Below are 13,926 nucleotides of genomic sequence, written 5' to 3'. Positions count from 1 at the left end.
GCTGGGTCTAGCTTGACGATATTTGTCATGCGCTGTAAGCCTACACAATTACAGAGACCGAACATAGTAATTGCTGTGTAGAAGCTCTCCCAATGTTATAAAATAGAATTACCTTGACGGAAAGAGCTTGTAGATCGAGGTGGAGGAGGGAGGAGGAGAGCAGCGCGGGGACAAAGCAACAACCTTTAACCGAACTGTACATCATGATTCACTTTTAAGAGGAGGAAAAAATAAATAATGTTTGAAAGTGCAATGATTTCTGTGATTTAAGGGGGCTTTTGAGAAGCGTATTACTAGAGGTGACAGCCTGTGGGAGATAGGCAGACTGTGTTAAGAGGAAAGGATAAGAGGCTATGACATTATGTCTGCAGGGTTAAGGTGTCAGAGTCAAAGTGTGAACCACTATTACTGGATCAATACTTCACAGTTTTGGACTTATCTGGCCTGATAGCTGCATTTCTGGATATACGCTAGGACGAACCGCGTAGGAGTGACTCCTTTCTCTATTTGCGATACTCCAAACAACGGAAATATCCAAGGCCCTTTATTCATCAAAGATCCCATTCATGTAGTGATGGATGGAAGAGTCTTTGGTTATTGTGAATGCGTAAGAAGTCCATTTTTTGCTTATGGGTTAAGAAAACTAATTGCACCATAGCAATGTACATTCCCGAGCAGAAAAAAACAAGTATCGTCGAGTCAGAGTGAACATTTTCAAGTCTCTCGTTAAACTTCAGAAGCTTGTGAGTTAATCCTTGTTGTACACAGAACAAAAAGTCTGCATTCAACAATTTAGAAAAAGCCAAGAGAAGAAAAGTGAGAGGGGGGAACTGGCCTGATCGCTACGTATTCATATTCCGTTGCAGGCGTTATCACTTAAAAGGCTTTCTAATTACAACAACAAGACAAAAACTCCTTGGATTCCTTCCAGACCCGCTAAATGATAAAATAAGCTTGCACTCTCTCTCCTTCTTAATCTCTGCAAAGCACCTTGGAGCCTCATCTCCCAAATACAGGCGAATGAATGTGAAAATGCCATTTAGAGATGCAGGTGTGACATTTGATAAGAAACTTCTGGATTAAATATGTTCTGCTAATGAGCAACCCAGCTACTCCATCAGGGCAAACTATTGGTGGGATTGTGTGCGAGCTGATAACATTCCACATGCAAACATCCAAATTCATTATTAATAAACAGCCGCAGTCTCTCTATCATACAGACTCTGTGGATCCTTCAGTGGAGAGACAGCGATGTTGCGTCTCATTAAGAGAGCCAAAGGAATAGAAGGGGGAGCTATGGGTGGGCTATGTACACGCGCACGGGTATCATCTGTTTTCATATTTAGACGTTTGGGGCTTTTTTGAGGGGGAAGGGAATGGAGACCATTTCACAGGCTGTGTTAATGTTGCATTGACTGCTGGAACAAAAGGCTCGAACGTTCCGGGGGATCTGGCAGCCAACGAACGGCTAATTCGGCAAAAAGGGCGGACAGCCTCGGCAATCGGAGAAGTAGAATCGGAAGTCCCCGGCCCCGACTTGACATTTAGAATGATTTGGTGAAGATTAAAGCCGTATTACTGCTGTGGCTGTTTATGTGGCTCTCCAATGAGCTGGGAGTGTGTAACTGTCTTGCCCGCCAAAGTTGCCCGACGCTTCAGACACACATTTTCAAAGAACGGGAACTCTTGACGGTATCATGGTCATCTTCTCTGGCTGCAAGGCTCAGTGGCAAGGAGCCGGGGGACTCATGGAAAACTCCAGAGAGGGAAGCTTCCTCCGTCTTGTCGGTCTAAACCAGCTTAGTTCAGCCAGCCAGCAAAGTGTCTCGGATTGACAGGCGGCACTTTGTTATTCGGACCAGTAACTGGAAGTCCATGTCTGCAGCATGCCTGGAAATATTTTATATTCAAATATAAATTAGAAACGGAATGTGTTATTTCAGGCCCAGCAAACGGCTATGCACTCTTTCAAGGTTCACGCAAACCTTCTTCTAAAGGGAGAAGGGGCGAGGGGGAAACAGCTTTAGGAATTTTGCCAGTGCTCTGTTTTGACAATTATTATTTTATCCTGTCGGCTTTTTGCAGAACACACGAAATGACACCTGGTGGCACCAATCCGACAGAGAAATTTCAACCTGTTTTTCTAAATCCATGTTATCTGCAAATAAAAGCACAGGTAATTTTAGCATGTGCAAATGAAGGTTGCAGGTGTCGTCCGTTCGTCGGAACGTGCTTTATGATGTTAATTAGTTGTTAGCGTAATTTGCAGCCACCGCCGTCAAGCGTGAGAAGTTCAGACACCTGCTGTTAAGAGAGAGTCAATGCGGTGGCACTGTTTCAAGAGCTCCCAAACAGGATGGCCGGCGATAACGAACAGGTGATGGGGCCTGATGCCTATGGCACCGCAGCGGGATATTGCAAAGACAATTGAATTCATAGCGAGGAATGAATCTTCTGAACAGCATATCAAATGTTAAAACAACACGCATTGCATGCAATTTGCTTATGCAGAGCTGTGATAAACTGTGGTTATTTAAAAGATAAACAAAGAGGGGATCTAGCGCAGTAAATTGTGCATGTGTGTTTATTCCCGATGAGTAACGCCAGAGGTTTATAGTCCCCGACACAGGCAGCAGTACTTTATGGCCTCTCTGTTTGTGTGATAGTAGTATTTATGATATTAGAATTTATGTCGTCCTGTACTCACACTGTCTGTGTCTCGGTCCGGGTGTGTATTTAAATCCACTTGGGGAGATTTTGTATTTGTCTTGCGTGTGAGTTAAAGTCTCTGGATAACGAGAGGTCAGCTTGATGATACCGCATTCCCTCTGAAGGAAATCCAGTTCGCTAAGGTTAAATACGACGTTCGGCGAATGAATGCCATTCATTTTGAAGTGTATCATTTCCACGGCCGGCAAGCCGGCAATGGCTAATCGTAACCCCTCACAATGACATTTCCAGTCCGCTTCACCCGACTTCAGACATATTTGCTCACCCGTTCCACTTGTGTCCTGTTAAGATTTAAACGGCAAACATAAAATCAAGTCAAGTCAAGTTTATTTGTATAGCCCTAAATCACAAGCAGTCTCAAAGGGCTTCACATAGACAGAAATTGACAATTATTCTCAAAGCATCCCCTGATCTTAAGCTCCCAAAAGGGCAAGGAAAAACTTAAAAACCCCTAGCAGGGGGAAAATGAGAAACCTTGAGAAGGGACCACAGATGGAAGGATCCCCCTTTCAGGATCACCAGGTTGAAATGGATGCAGAGAGGGCACAAATGATACAACATGAAAATCAATTAAATAAAAAGTGGATGTCCATGTCACAGCAGAGGGCTGCCGAAAGGAGCCCTCAATTGTCCTGGCAGTGCTCTTCGAGGAGGTTGAGCTGCAGTTCCCCTATCCTGAATTGGCCACGAGAATCCAGATAGCCGCTGTCAGCATGGGTACCACCTAACCACCTCCCCGGCCGGGGAGGGGGGAGGGAGGGGGTGGAGAGGGAGAGAAAACAAACTCCAGCCGAATCGGCCACTACAGGTTAGTTAAAGGCCATGTCATAGAAATGTGTCTTTAAACGTGTCTTAAATGTTTCTACTGAGGTAGCAGTCCTAATATCCATTGGTAGGGCATTCCAAAGCTCTGGAGCCCGAATAGAAAATGCTCTAGAGCCTGCAGACATTTTCTTAGCCCTCGGTGTCGCTAAAAGGGTAGCGTTTGTAGACGATAACCTGCGGAAAAGCTATAGAGGGGCTTGACAACATTATTTTAGAGACCAGATCCGTGCGCTGCAGCACAGCAGTCGGGAGCGATTATCTACTGTGATCCTTCTCTGACGCCTCAAAGTCATTCATCTGCCGATCCTTTATGCCCCCCCCCCCCCCCCCCCCCCCACACACACACACCAAGCTCTATGCAAAAGCGGACCTCTAATCATGTCGACACCGTGTGTCAGTGCCATGGATGAGCTAGGCCTAAAGATGAGAACGGATGTGTAAACATGGGCAGGCAGCTGGGAGCTTCCCTATATTGCTCAGAATAAGCAAACGGGAAGATTTAGGGATTTTGCCACGGCCTAAGTCGGAATCTTTTTTGACGATTTTCAAGGGTGCCGTCTATGAAATATTGTTCCTGGCTCCTGCCTGTTATAAGCTGTCTTTTGACAATAGCATAACAGAATGAGAGGAATGTTTGTTTTTTTTTCTGTGCTGAGAATTGATCGCTTGACTATGTTGCACACATCTACCCCATCCTCTGCCATTAACCTCATTGACCACAGTACTCATAAACCATTTTACCCATTACTATTGATTTGAAACTATCATGAGAGTTTAATAAATCGATTGGGCAACAACTGTGCTCCTTCCATAAACAGACTAATACTAATAGAATTGGCTGTGGGATGTTTATTAACAACACTCAGATGTGTTTTCTCCCTTGTCGGGATTCTATTATGGAGAATGCTCCCGCCTCTTGTTTTGATACAGTAGTCATTTAAAGAGCGATCTTAATTGACTTATTTTTTCCACGCACGTCTGTCGGAGCTTGTGCATCCACTGCGGAAAGAGCCCGCTTCCTTTATTGGGCCACACACAAAGTACCAAGTTCAATTTTACCATTCATAATGAATGCAGCCTCACCATTCAAATGCAGCCATAAGCACACAGCAGATAAGAATTTAATTAAATGTAGATTAAAACCAAACAGGAAAACACACTTGCTGATAATTTTTTATCACATCCCCTGGTCATATTTTTTTACCCCGTAATACTTTCGACTGGTTCTTCCTTGGGCTACATCTTTTCAGCTTGCCAAAAGTGGCGAAACACCTCGCACATCTCACCGTGGCACTGTGAGATTGTGTAAAATGCAAAACGAGGGGCGGTCACACGATTAATCAGAATCCTCGTGTCTGGGGAGGATGGAAGCTGGCGGAGGATTGAGGGGAGGAGGTGGAGGGGGTGTTCCGAGGTGCAAGGAAGGAATTAGTTTCTTCATCCTAAATTTGCATCATATTCCAAAGGACAATTCCAACACTGTAGGCAACAGGAAACGTATCTTTCTTTCTGCCGCAACAATTAAATATGTTCTACAATGCTGAATAAATGTCACCTTCAGTATGAAATCGTCCCTACTTGCTAAACACGATGTTACACTGAGCTCCCGGAAAGCATGCCGGAGCACACAGAGCCGCCCGCTGCTGAGTGTAGTAAACATTCAGGCGTCCACTCCGGTGAGGCAACTTTGTTCATTTTGGGTTTATTTGAGGGTAGTTCAGTACTAGAATCATTTATATTAATCATTAAAAATATGATTGTGCCAACGCAATAGAGTCTTTTTATAAGGCTTCATTATGTATTATTATTTGGTTTTAAATTACATTTGTTTTGGTTTCATATCCTGGTTGATGCACCTTTTTTGTCTTACTCGTTAGGTTAGTGGGTTACCTGTGCTGCTCTACCTGGTCCCTTGTGTTAACCAATCAACTCCCTCGAACCCTTCGTGTCCCAGGTGTTTTTTGTTATCGCATCTGTTTGCTTGTATTTAGTTCTCAGCTTTGTTTGAGCTCCCTTTTGGTGCATTGTGGTTACTGTCATGTTTTGTCTCTTGTGGTGGTGTGGTTTGTTTTCTGATGTTTTGTTGTTACTATGAGTTCTGGTTAGAGTTTTAAACCGCAAGTATTTTAGTTAATAGTTTTGTTCGGTACACCCTGCTCCATGACAGACATATGCATGTAGAGTTATATGTTTTGGTTTATCGGTTTGTTGAACATACAAACATTACATGAAATGATTAAATTTATGGGAAAGAAAAAAAATCTTTATAGAAGATATAAGTTGTTTACGTGTTCAAAGGGAGTAGGTGGAAGTACCTTTTGCCTCAAATTGTGAAGCTATAAAATTGGAAAGAACCTGAAAATGAACATTGCTATTGCAGTAATGATCTGGGATCACAAACAGGATGTTGGTGATGATGCATTAGGTTTGCACACCTCCACAGTGGCTTCGGCCGTGCCCGCCCGCATGCCCGCTGCCCTGCAACTGCATCGGAGTTCCACTCTATTACCCTCATGCAGGCGTTTGGCCTTTTCTGTGGGGAAAAGAGCAATTTCCTGTTGCAGTCTGTTTGATCAAGTGCTAAACCCTTGTGATCAATAGAGAGACAGATGTCGGCTCCAGATGGCCGCGCGGTGATACCTGGGGCAGCGCGGGGGCTTGCCAGGACGACCGAATGGCAATGAGCTAGGGCAGCGAGTGTGCTCCCTGATGCATCAGCTACCGAGACAAAATGCGATGGACGCAATTAGGCCTTTTAGTCCTGCATTATTTCTTTTTCTAACAAAATGACTGAAAATTATAACCATCGCATACTAATTATGAAATAATGCGTAGAAATACAGAGGGCAACCACGCTATGCTGATGTATACAAATTAATGAATTTTAAATATTGTTTTGTAATGCTAAATTAACATACATAAAGTTAACACATTCAACTAGCTAATTCCAATCTTCACAACCCGAACAATAACGTTTGAATTCCAAAGTGGATGACAGGTGCATCTCTGTGGCTCTGTCCTTCTGGAGAGTAAGAAAATAACTGCCAACACCAGAAGGCCAAAATAGACCTCTCCAAACGAGAGAGACAAGGCAAGAGAGTGGTTCCCAGTTTTTAAACGGCAAGCATTTGCATTAGGCTGGCATCCACCATACACCCCCACACATACACCATCCACCCCCAACACACACACAGAATGGCCAGCCCATGTGGTGTAGGGCCGGAGCCATGTTGGAGAAGACACTGAGGCACGTGGCAGCGGCTTTGCTGCTCTCCCAGAATAAAAAAAAAAAAAAAAGCCCAACGTGAGCCCTTCACATGTCTCTGCTGAGCCATGATGGATAAGGGAGGAAGGAGGCTGTGTTTTGGGGAGGAGGGGGAGCACAGCTGGAGGGAAAGGAGGCGTCTGCACCGGTAGTCAATCAAATTGTGACCTGTCAACGAGGGGTCTTTTGGTCCCATTAGTGTGGCTTGGTCTGGACAGGTTTGCTGCGAGCCTGCCGCCCCAGCAGGGGCCGCGGTAAACACATGTCGACTCGCCACAACCAGGACATGAGCAGAACTACCCGCAGAGAGGGATACTTAATAGAGTCCTCAATGGGACGGACCTGTCCAAAAAAAGAAGAAAGCAGAGCAGAGTGTGGTAGAAGAGCCAGGCGGAGCTTTGCTTAAACAGTTTTTTTCGTTTCTCTCAGTATGTGTGCGTGCGTGACAGCGAGAGCTCGAGCAAACACCTTGCAGTGTAGGAATCTGTAACCGTCTGATTGACAGCCTAGAATCCATTTGAACCCAAAGTTTAAATTGCCCTCTTTACTTTATCACCTGTGCAGCAAGAACAATTCATTTGCTTTGAAAAATAAAACACAAAAATAATTGTAATAAATCCAGCGAGTAACGTCCTTAAAAGGTTTCCTCTTGAGATCGTCAAAAATTGACGATGCTTCAAGTGTGAAATATGAATTTTTTCAATTAAACGCATAATTGGAAAAAACTATTTTTATATGGCATATTAGACTAGAAATTGCCGCGTTGTTTGCACTCTAATAGAGCAAAATAGATTCGCATTCACGTCTGTTATGTTCTCCTTCAGAATGATTATTATAAGACTATTAGCAGGCAAACATCCCCTGCCAGAGTCATTGTCACTGGATAGAAAATCTCCAGAGACACGCGTGACAAATGTTTGAATTTCAGTGTCAGATTCTAACGTTTGCGCAACCATATCCCTACTCAATTCTTTTGACTGACATTTTCCAGTAAAGTACAGTGGCAATTGGTTATGAGTGTGTACTGTAAGGAGGCGTGTATGTGTGTATCTTCTCCCTAAGGGACTTTTTAATTTGCAGAATGTGGCCTGCGTGTCATTCGCTCAAGGCCATCCATTAGCTTCTCAGTATGTCGACAAAAATACTCGATGCTAAAATGTGTCTGGATGGGGCATTTGTAGAGTCATATGACAAGCTGCGTGTCTGTAAACATACAGCATTTAAATGTAGTAATACTTTAGTGTGTAATGCTGAATTGACATTTATGGTGCTTGTATTGTAGGCATTTAGTTTTTGAGAAATAAATCAGCCTTTTATTGTGAGTGCTGTCCAGGTCCAATTTGTGTGTTGAAAGATACTCTTTGATCCAAATGCAGTTCTGATGACAAAAAAAAAGATCTTTACCTAGAAGCAAAGATGTAAACGCTCATCTTATGTGGGCTCCAACTCAGCATCACAGCATCATCTACCAGCCAGTAGCTTGAACAGGAGAAGAGTGCCTCCTAGTGGCCGTCCCGAACCTGAGATGTACAGAGTTAAATCTGTCAGTGCCTAAGTGAAAATGCCTGTCTACAAATTTGACTTTGGTGCATCATCAATAACAGACTAGTTGAAGTGTGGGAGTGGCATCCTCGTCTTGCTCTATGTGGGCTCACTTTCGTTTCTGCTTGCTCTGACTGTGACGATGGTGTGACAGCGACGAGTCACCCGAGTGTGTGCAACGTAGCCAGCCACAAACAGTCCAAATATTTACCAGTATTCATGAGGAGGGTTTGTTTGGAGTTTGTGTCTGCTGTCAGGTGCAGATGCAGATATTAGTCATCCCTCCATTAGTGATTCATCATACGGCGTTTACTTGACCTCCAACGTGGCTTTGTTTACAACGGAACAAAAAGAAACAAAATGACATTTAACAGCATGCAGCTACTTGATATTCTTAGGTGTGTGAAGCTTGTTCCTATTTGACCAGGAGGAGTTGGAGCTGATTTGAAGACAAGAAGACTAAGGTCTTTAATTACAGCCCTTACTACGGCTTTAGGCACCACTGGCTTCGCTTCACAATTATAAGACCAGCGGCTAGCACACAGCCAATAGAGAACGGAGCTGTACGCTGTTCGCGCCTGGATAGCCAACACAAAGAAAAATGTTTTAACAATCCTTATTAAGCTCAGCGAGACGGTGTTAGAAACTTTTCTTCCTCTCAATAATTTAACGCCTTTGATTGCTCACGTCTGGTTTTGGAAACAGTTTAGGAAATAATGCCGATCGGGGTTAAATTTCGATTTAATGTTCTCTTTTCCAATATGAGGATTGTGCAAAGGGTAATTTAATTAAAGTTGATTTGTGCCACAAAAGTGATACAACTCATGCAGTTTGTGGTCTTTCAAGAAAAAAGTTGCAAAACATACATGCAGAGAGTTCTTTGCCGCTGGCTCAACTGAGGGCTAGTGGGGTATCTCATTTTATGTCCATATTTCTTCCTCCCCAATGCTAGTGACATTCCACATTGTACAACCTGAGCGAAATGTTAGAAGTGCAAGGCCACTCGTGCACCTTGTTATAAACGACGTGGTGCATTCCTGGGCCTCCGTTACTTTTCCCATGTGCTCCATTCAAGCCGTGCTGTCATACGTATGTGCGACTGTACTCCAGATCCATAATGGCCTCTGCAATGTTAATGTGTTTGGACAGATGGCAGAGGCAAGTGCTGATGTGCTTAACTACGCATTTTACAGCTAAACTATTAAAAGTGTTGTGCTGTTTACACACCAACATTTGAATACCTGTCTTCAGGCCAGTTTAATTATCCGAGCCCTTCTGTTATTTCTGCCGCTTTGTTGTCTCGCAGCTTTGCACAAGGCATGAGATTTGTTTGCGACTTCATTAAGATACGGCAGCGCCGGAGCTGTTTGCAGAGAGCAAAAAATAAAAACATCCGGCTCGTGTATCTCACTTGGCCCTGCCTCCTCCCACAGATACTGTACCTATTCTCCTCCATTTAAGCGTTTTCTTATAAAGTCATTTAACTTGAGGAAATTAAAAGAAAATGCCCTGTGATGTCTACACTTTGAAATCTCTTGTGGCACATGCCCCCGGTGATTCATCCTGAGACGTTTGATTAGTTTGTAAGTACTTACAGAGGGTAGGTGGGTGGAGGGGGGCGGGGGGGAGTTTGCATTATAAATGTGTTTCATGAATTTGCCTCATATGCTCATCTTCAACTGTGTGTTCAAATAAAGCATTAATCAAAAGGAAGAAGGGAAGAGGGCATTTAGCCAGCAGAGCTATAGTCTCAGGGCCTCAGTGAGCTGCTGGATATGGTATTGAGAGACTTTAGGAAGCAGTGGTTTTTAATTATCTGGACCACGTACAGGATGCCGTTTTGATTGTTTTAATGAGGCAGCTGGCCTATTGTCTCGCCTTAATTCCTCCATTGTTTTTAGAATATGTCATAGTTCTTTATTCTTTTATCAGGTGCTCTGCAGGAGGATTTAGACAATAGCCTTCATTCCAACTGCATTGGCTACTGCACAAAGGCGGCTTCGCGCAGACAGTTAGCAGGCAAACAAGTGCAAATCACGAGCTGCACTTTTCTCAGCCTTTTCCCCCAGTTTCTTGACTTACGTTTGGACTTTCGCTCTCACTCTTGACCTCGGTCCTCATGCATTCATTTGCACAAATTGCGCTATTCTTATGGTCAGCTCGCCGGCTTTCATGATTTCAATCGGGATTTTTGGGAACACTTGTGCATTAATAAGACTGCACCTTGATTGAATGCTGTTCTAATACTAGAAGTCTTATGAATGTTGTGTAAAACCTCCTTTTTAAATCCATATATACACTGTGCTTCAAATTAGTGCTGCAACTAACGATTATTTTAATAATTGATTAATCTGTTTGTTATTTTGTCAATTCATTGATGAATCAAATTAAAAAAAACATGCTCTAATCTCCATCACTTTATTAAAAAATAAGACATTAGTTGAAATTGAAAACAGGAATTATTTACGATTTAATTAATGCTTTGGTCTGTAACTTGTTGGAAAATTGGAAAAGAATGATCAACATTTTTGCCAAAGTAAAAAGCATTTTTTTTTAATTTTGACTCAACACAAAATAATCAGTTTGCTTTTATGGAGGTAGACAGCGATCTGAGAATATTTATTGTTGACAAGCTGAAATACTGAAGATTTGGACAATTTGAAATTCAAAAAAGGTATCCAAAGATGAATCCCAAATCATTGATTAATTCAATAACGGATTAGTTGTCAATTAATCGATTAATCATTGTGCCGCTACTTTAAATTATTTTGCATATGTTATGTATTAAAAACAATAGAATGATTCTGTATTGTTTAATGAACACATCTTATTTTCTAACTTTAACCCTTGATCCAGCAGGTCCAACACATTGCAAATGAGTGACAAAATGTGTTGAGGACAAAAAGTGGTACATCCCGTTCTGATTCTCATTTCCAACATTTGCGCACACAACAGATGGATCTGTCGCATCCTTGGCTGAAGGGCTACAATCTGACTGCATATTCTGCTGTCAAAAGCAGTAAAACATTTCGACACACTCCGCATAATCTGCCTCCTTTTAGCTGAGGAAGACTCTACAGTGTCTTTGAAAGCCATTGATCCAAAAACACTGATTTGTATCTCAGCATGCGGGACCTTGTTCATAATTCTCTTTGTAAGGTATGAGTGTGCCGTAGCTAAAGAGATCCATTCAGAGAGAAACTTTTGTGGCTATGGTTGTGATATATTCCCCTTCATTGTCAGTCGCCGTTTGTATCTACCTTGATTGTAACTTGGGCAGACAGTCGAGAGGAGTTTTGTTATTTTAATTAGGAGATAAAAATTCAAAGGGCCTCTCCAGGCAGTGTGCGGTATGACAGAATCAAAACGATGAAGTGGAGCGCCCTGAAGTGTGCGTCTCGTCACAGTCGATTGGGCGACAGATAGGAATTGCTATTTAAATGTGTGACGTGCACACACACACAGACACACACACACACACACACACAATCAAAGGGAAGAAGACTCCACACATGGGTGGCATATTTTAATACCATTTCACTTCTTTGACACATTTGCGATGGTGTAATTTTCAACGCTACAGATAGTAAGTGGTCAAATCAAAACCTCCAATTTTGCATCAAAATAATAACAAGGCCAGACATTGCTGTAGACGCCGGTGTTTCACCACTTCTTCCAAATCCACCTGGCTGAAGTGGATTGTGTTCATTGAGAAAGATTCTTTACGGGTGGTTTTAAACCTAGCGTTTTATAGGGTTTATGTAAACATGAGTAATCAGTGTTACACATGTGCGAGGGCTTTCTCAGCACATACCCCGCACCCCCGCCTTCACGCCTCTCCTCAGGACTCTCTTTATTCCACATCAGCTAGGGCTCAAATCACGTCCCCTCTCAGCCTGACACTGCGATGGTATGTTTGCACATCTTTGAAAGCTAACAGCGTGCTTTAATTAATTGTCCAGCTTTCCGCAGAAACAATGTCCTAATTCTGCCATTTAGCGGGAGCGTATCATAGTTTGTTGTTATCTCTCCAGCCAGATTTCTGTAAATAGTCATATTAAAAACTTTAATCTCTTCAATGGAAAATGGAGTGCGGCTGAAAACCTGTCATGTGCTGAGATAAATATTATCTAAGCTAAAGCCTTGGCTCTCTTATTTTACCTCCCCTTATTCACCCCCAGCACCCCCCCCCCCTTCTTTATGACTTAATGAATACGTTTGGAAGATTTTAAAATGAATGCCTACACCACCAAAACACAATCAAATAATATGGAGGGCCTATATTTCAGTGGTTGTCTGATTTTGCTAAGCTCTTGTGAGGGGCTCACGTTTTGTTTTTTCCAAATTGTGACGCTCATCTTTATTCAATGTAAACATCTTTTAATGCATCTTCTCCGTGTCTGTTTTGTTCAGGTGGCCAACTGTGGTGCACCACCACCAAGAACATGATGGAGGGCGAAGAGCTGGTGGCTTTTGCAGTTGACTTTGACTCCCGTCTGCAGGCAGTCAACCACATGTCGTTGAGCGAGGGCATGTACCCGGCCAGGCTGCTGGACAGCATCCAGCTCTTGCCGCAGCAGGCTGCAATGGCTTCCATCCTACCCACTGCAATTGTCAACAGTAAGCATCTGCGCACCACCATTCACGTACACTGCGCTCGGATAAGATGTGCTTTTGTTCAGACTCACCCAAACACACACACACACACAGCTTGCCCATAGTCACCTGCTTAACAAGGAGCGTCGTCTCCACAAAGCGTAGATTAACCCAGATGAGTGTCTGCATTGGAGATAAGAACCAACGACCTTCAAGTTTTAGGGTTCACATAAACACTCAGAGGATCGGACTAACATGTTAATTGCAAAATACAGGCCTGATGCAAATAGTGCATTTGTTTACTTTGCAAGGGCTATCTGGGTTCAGCTCAGCGGGGAGGTAAGCAGATGGTCCAGTGTTCTTGTTTGCCCTTGAGAAAGGGCACAAGCCCAGTGGTAGCAGTGCAGCAATAGGCTGTGGCTAAGAATTTGGAGGAAAAGCTTTGAAAGACGGGCTTTGTAGAAATGCAGAGAAGCATGCGTGTGTTGAGTGCACTGTTTTCTTCATCCTACCCTGTACCTTTTCAAGTACGTATCCTAAAAGGTTATTATCTTCCTGTTTGTGTCCCTTTAGAGGACATCTTCCCCTGCAAAGCATGTGGGATCTGGTTTCGCAGTGAGAGGAATCTTCAGGCCCATCTGATGTACTACTGCAGTGGGCGGCAGAGGGAACCTGAGACGGTTGTTGAAGACAATGACACTGGGCCTCACCAGAGCTCCAGCATGTGCCCCTTCCCACAATGCAACAAGACCTTTTCAGGGGCCAGGGCCCTGGAGATCCACCTGGCCACCTCACACAGTGGTGAGTGGCATCAAGAATGAAAAGATTGTCATTCGTTCTCTATTTTGATCTTGAAAACACGGCTTCCTTAGTTTCAACAATGCGACAGGACTTAAAAATAGACTTCTCCTCCTGTCAGCAAGCATCATTGACAATACGTCCCTCAGCGAATAAAAATCAAGTGCATG

General features: G+C 43.3%; 1 protein-coding gene across 1 annotated transcript in view; it reads left to right on the top strand.

Annotated features, from left to right (window-relative positions):
* Window positions 1–13,926, top strand: part of zfpm2a (zinc finger protein, FOG family member 2a) — a 101,174-nt gene that overhangs the window by 83,520 nt on the left and 3,728 nt on the right. Inside the window, exons 6-7 of the mRNA XM_061289422.1 lie at window positions 12,776–12,982; window positions 13,532–13,759. Of these exons, the coding sequence (XP_061145406.1) occupies window positions 12,776–12,982; window positions 13,532–13,759 (435 nt within the window). The remainder of the gene's footprint in view (window positions 1–12,775; window positions 12,983–13,531; window positions 13,760–13,926) is intronic.

This window comes from Syngnathus typhle, linkage group LG10 (genome assembly GCF_033458585.1).
Source record: "Syngnathus typhle isolate RoL2023-S1 ecotype Sweden linkage group LG10, RoL_Styp_1.0, whole genome shotgun sequence".
Lineage (NCBI taxonomy): Eukaryota > Metazoa > Chordata > Actinopteri > Syngnathiformes > Syngnathidae > Syngnathus > Syngnathus typhle.
This window is presented reverse-complemented; position numbering and strand designations above follow the sequence as displayed.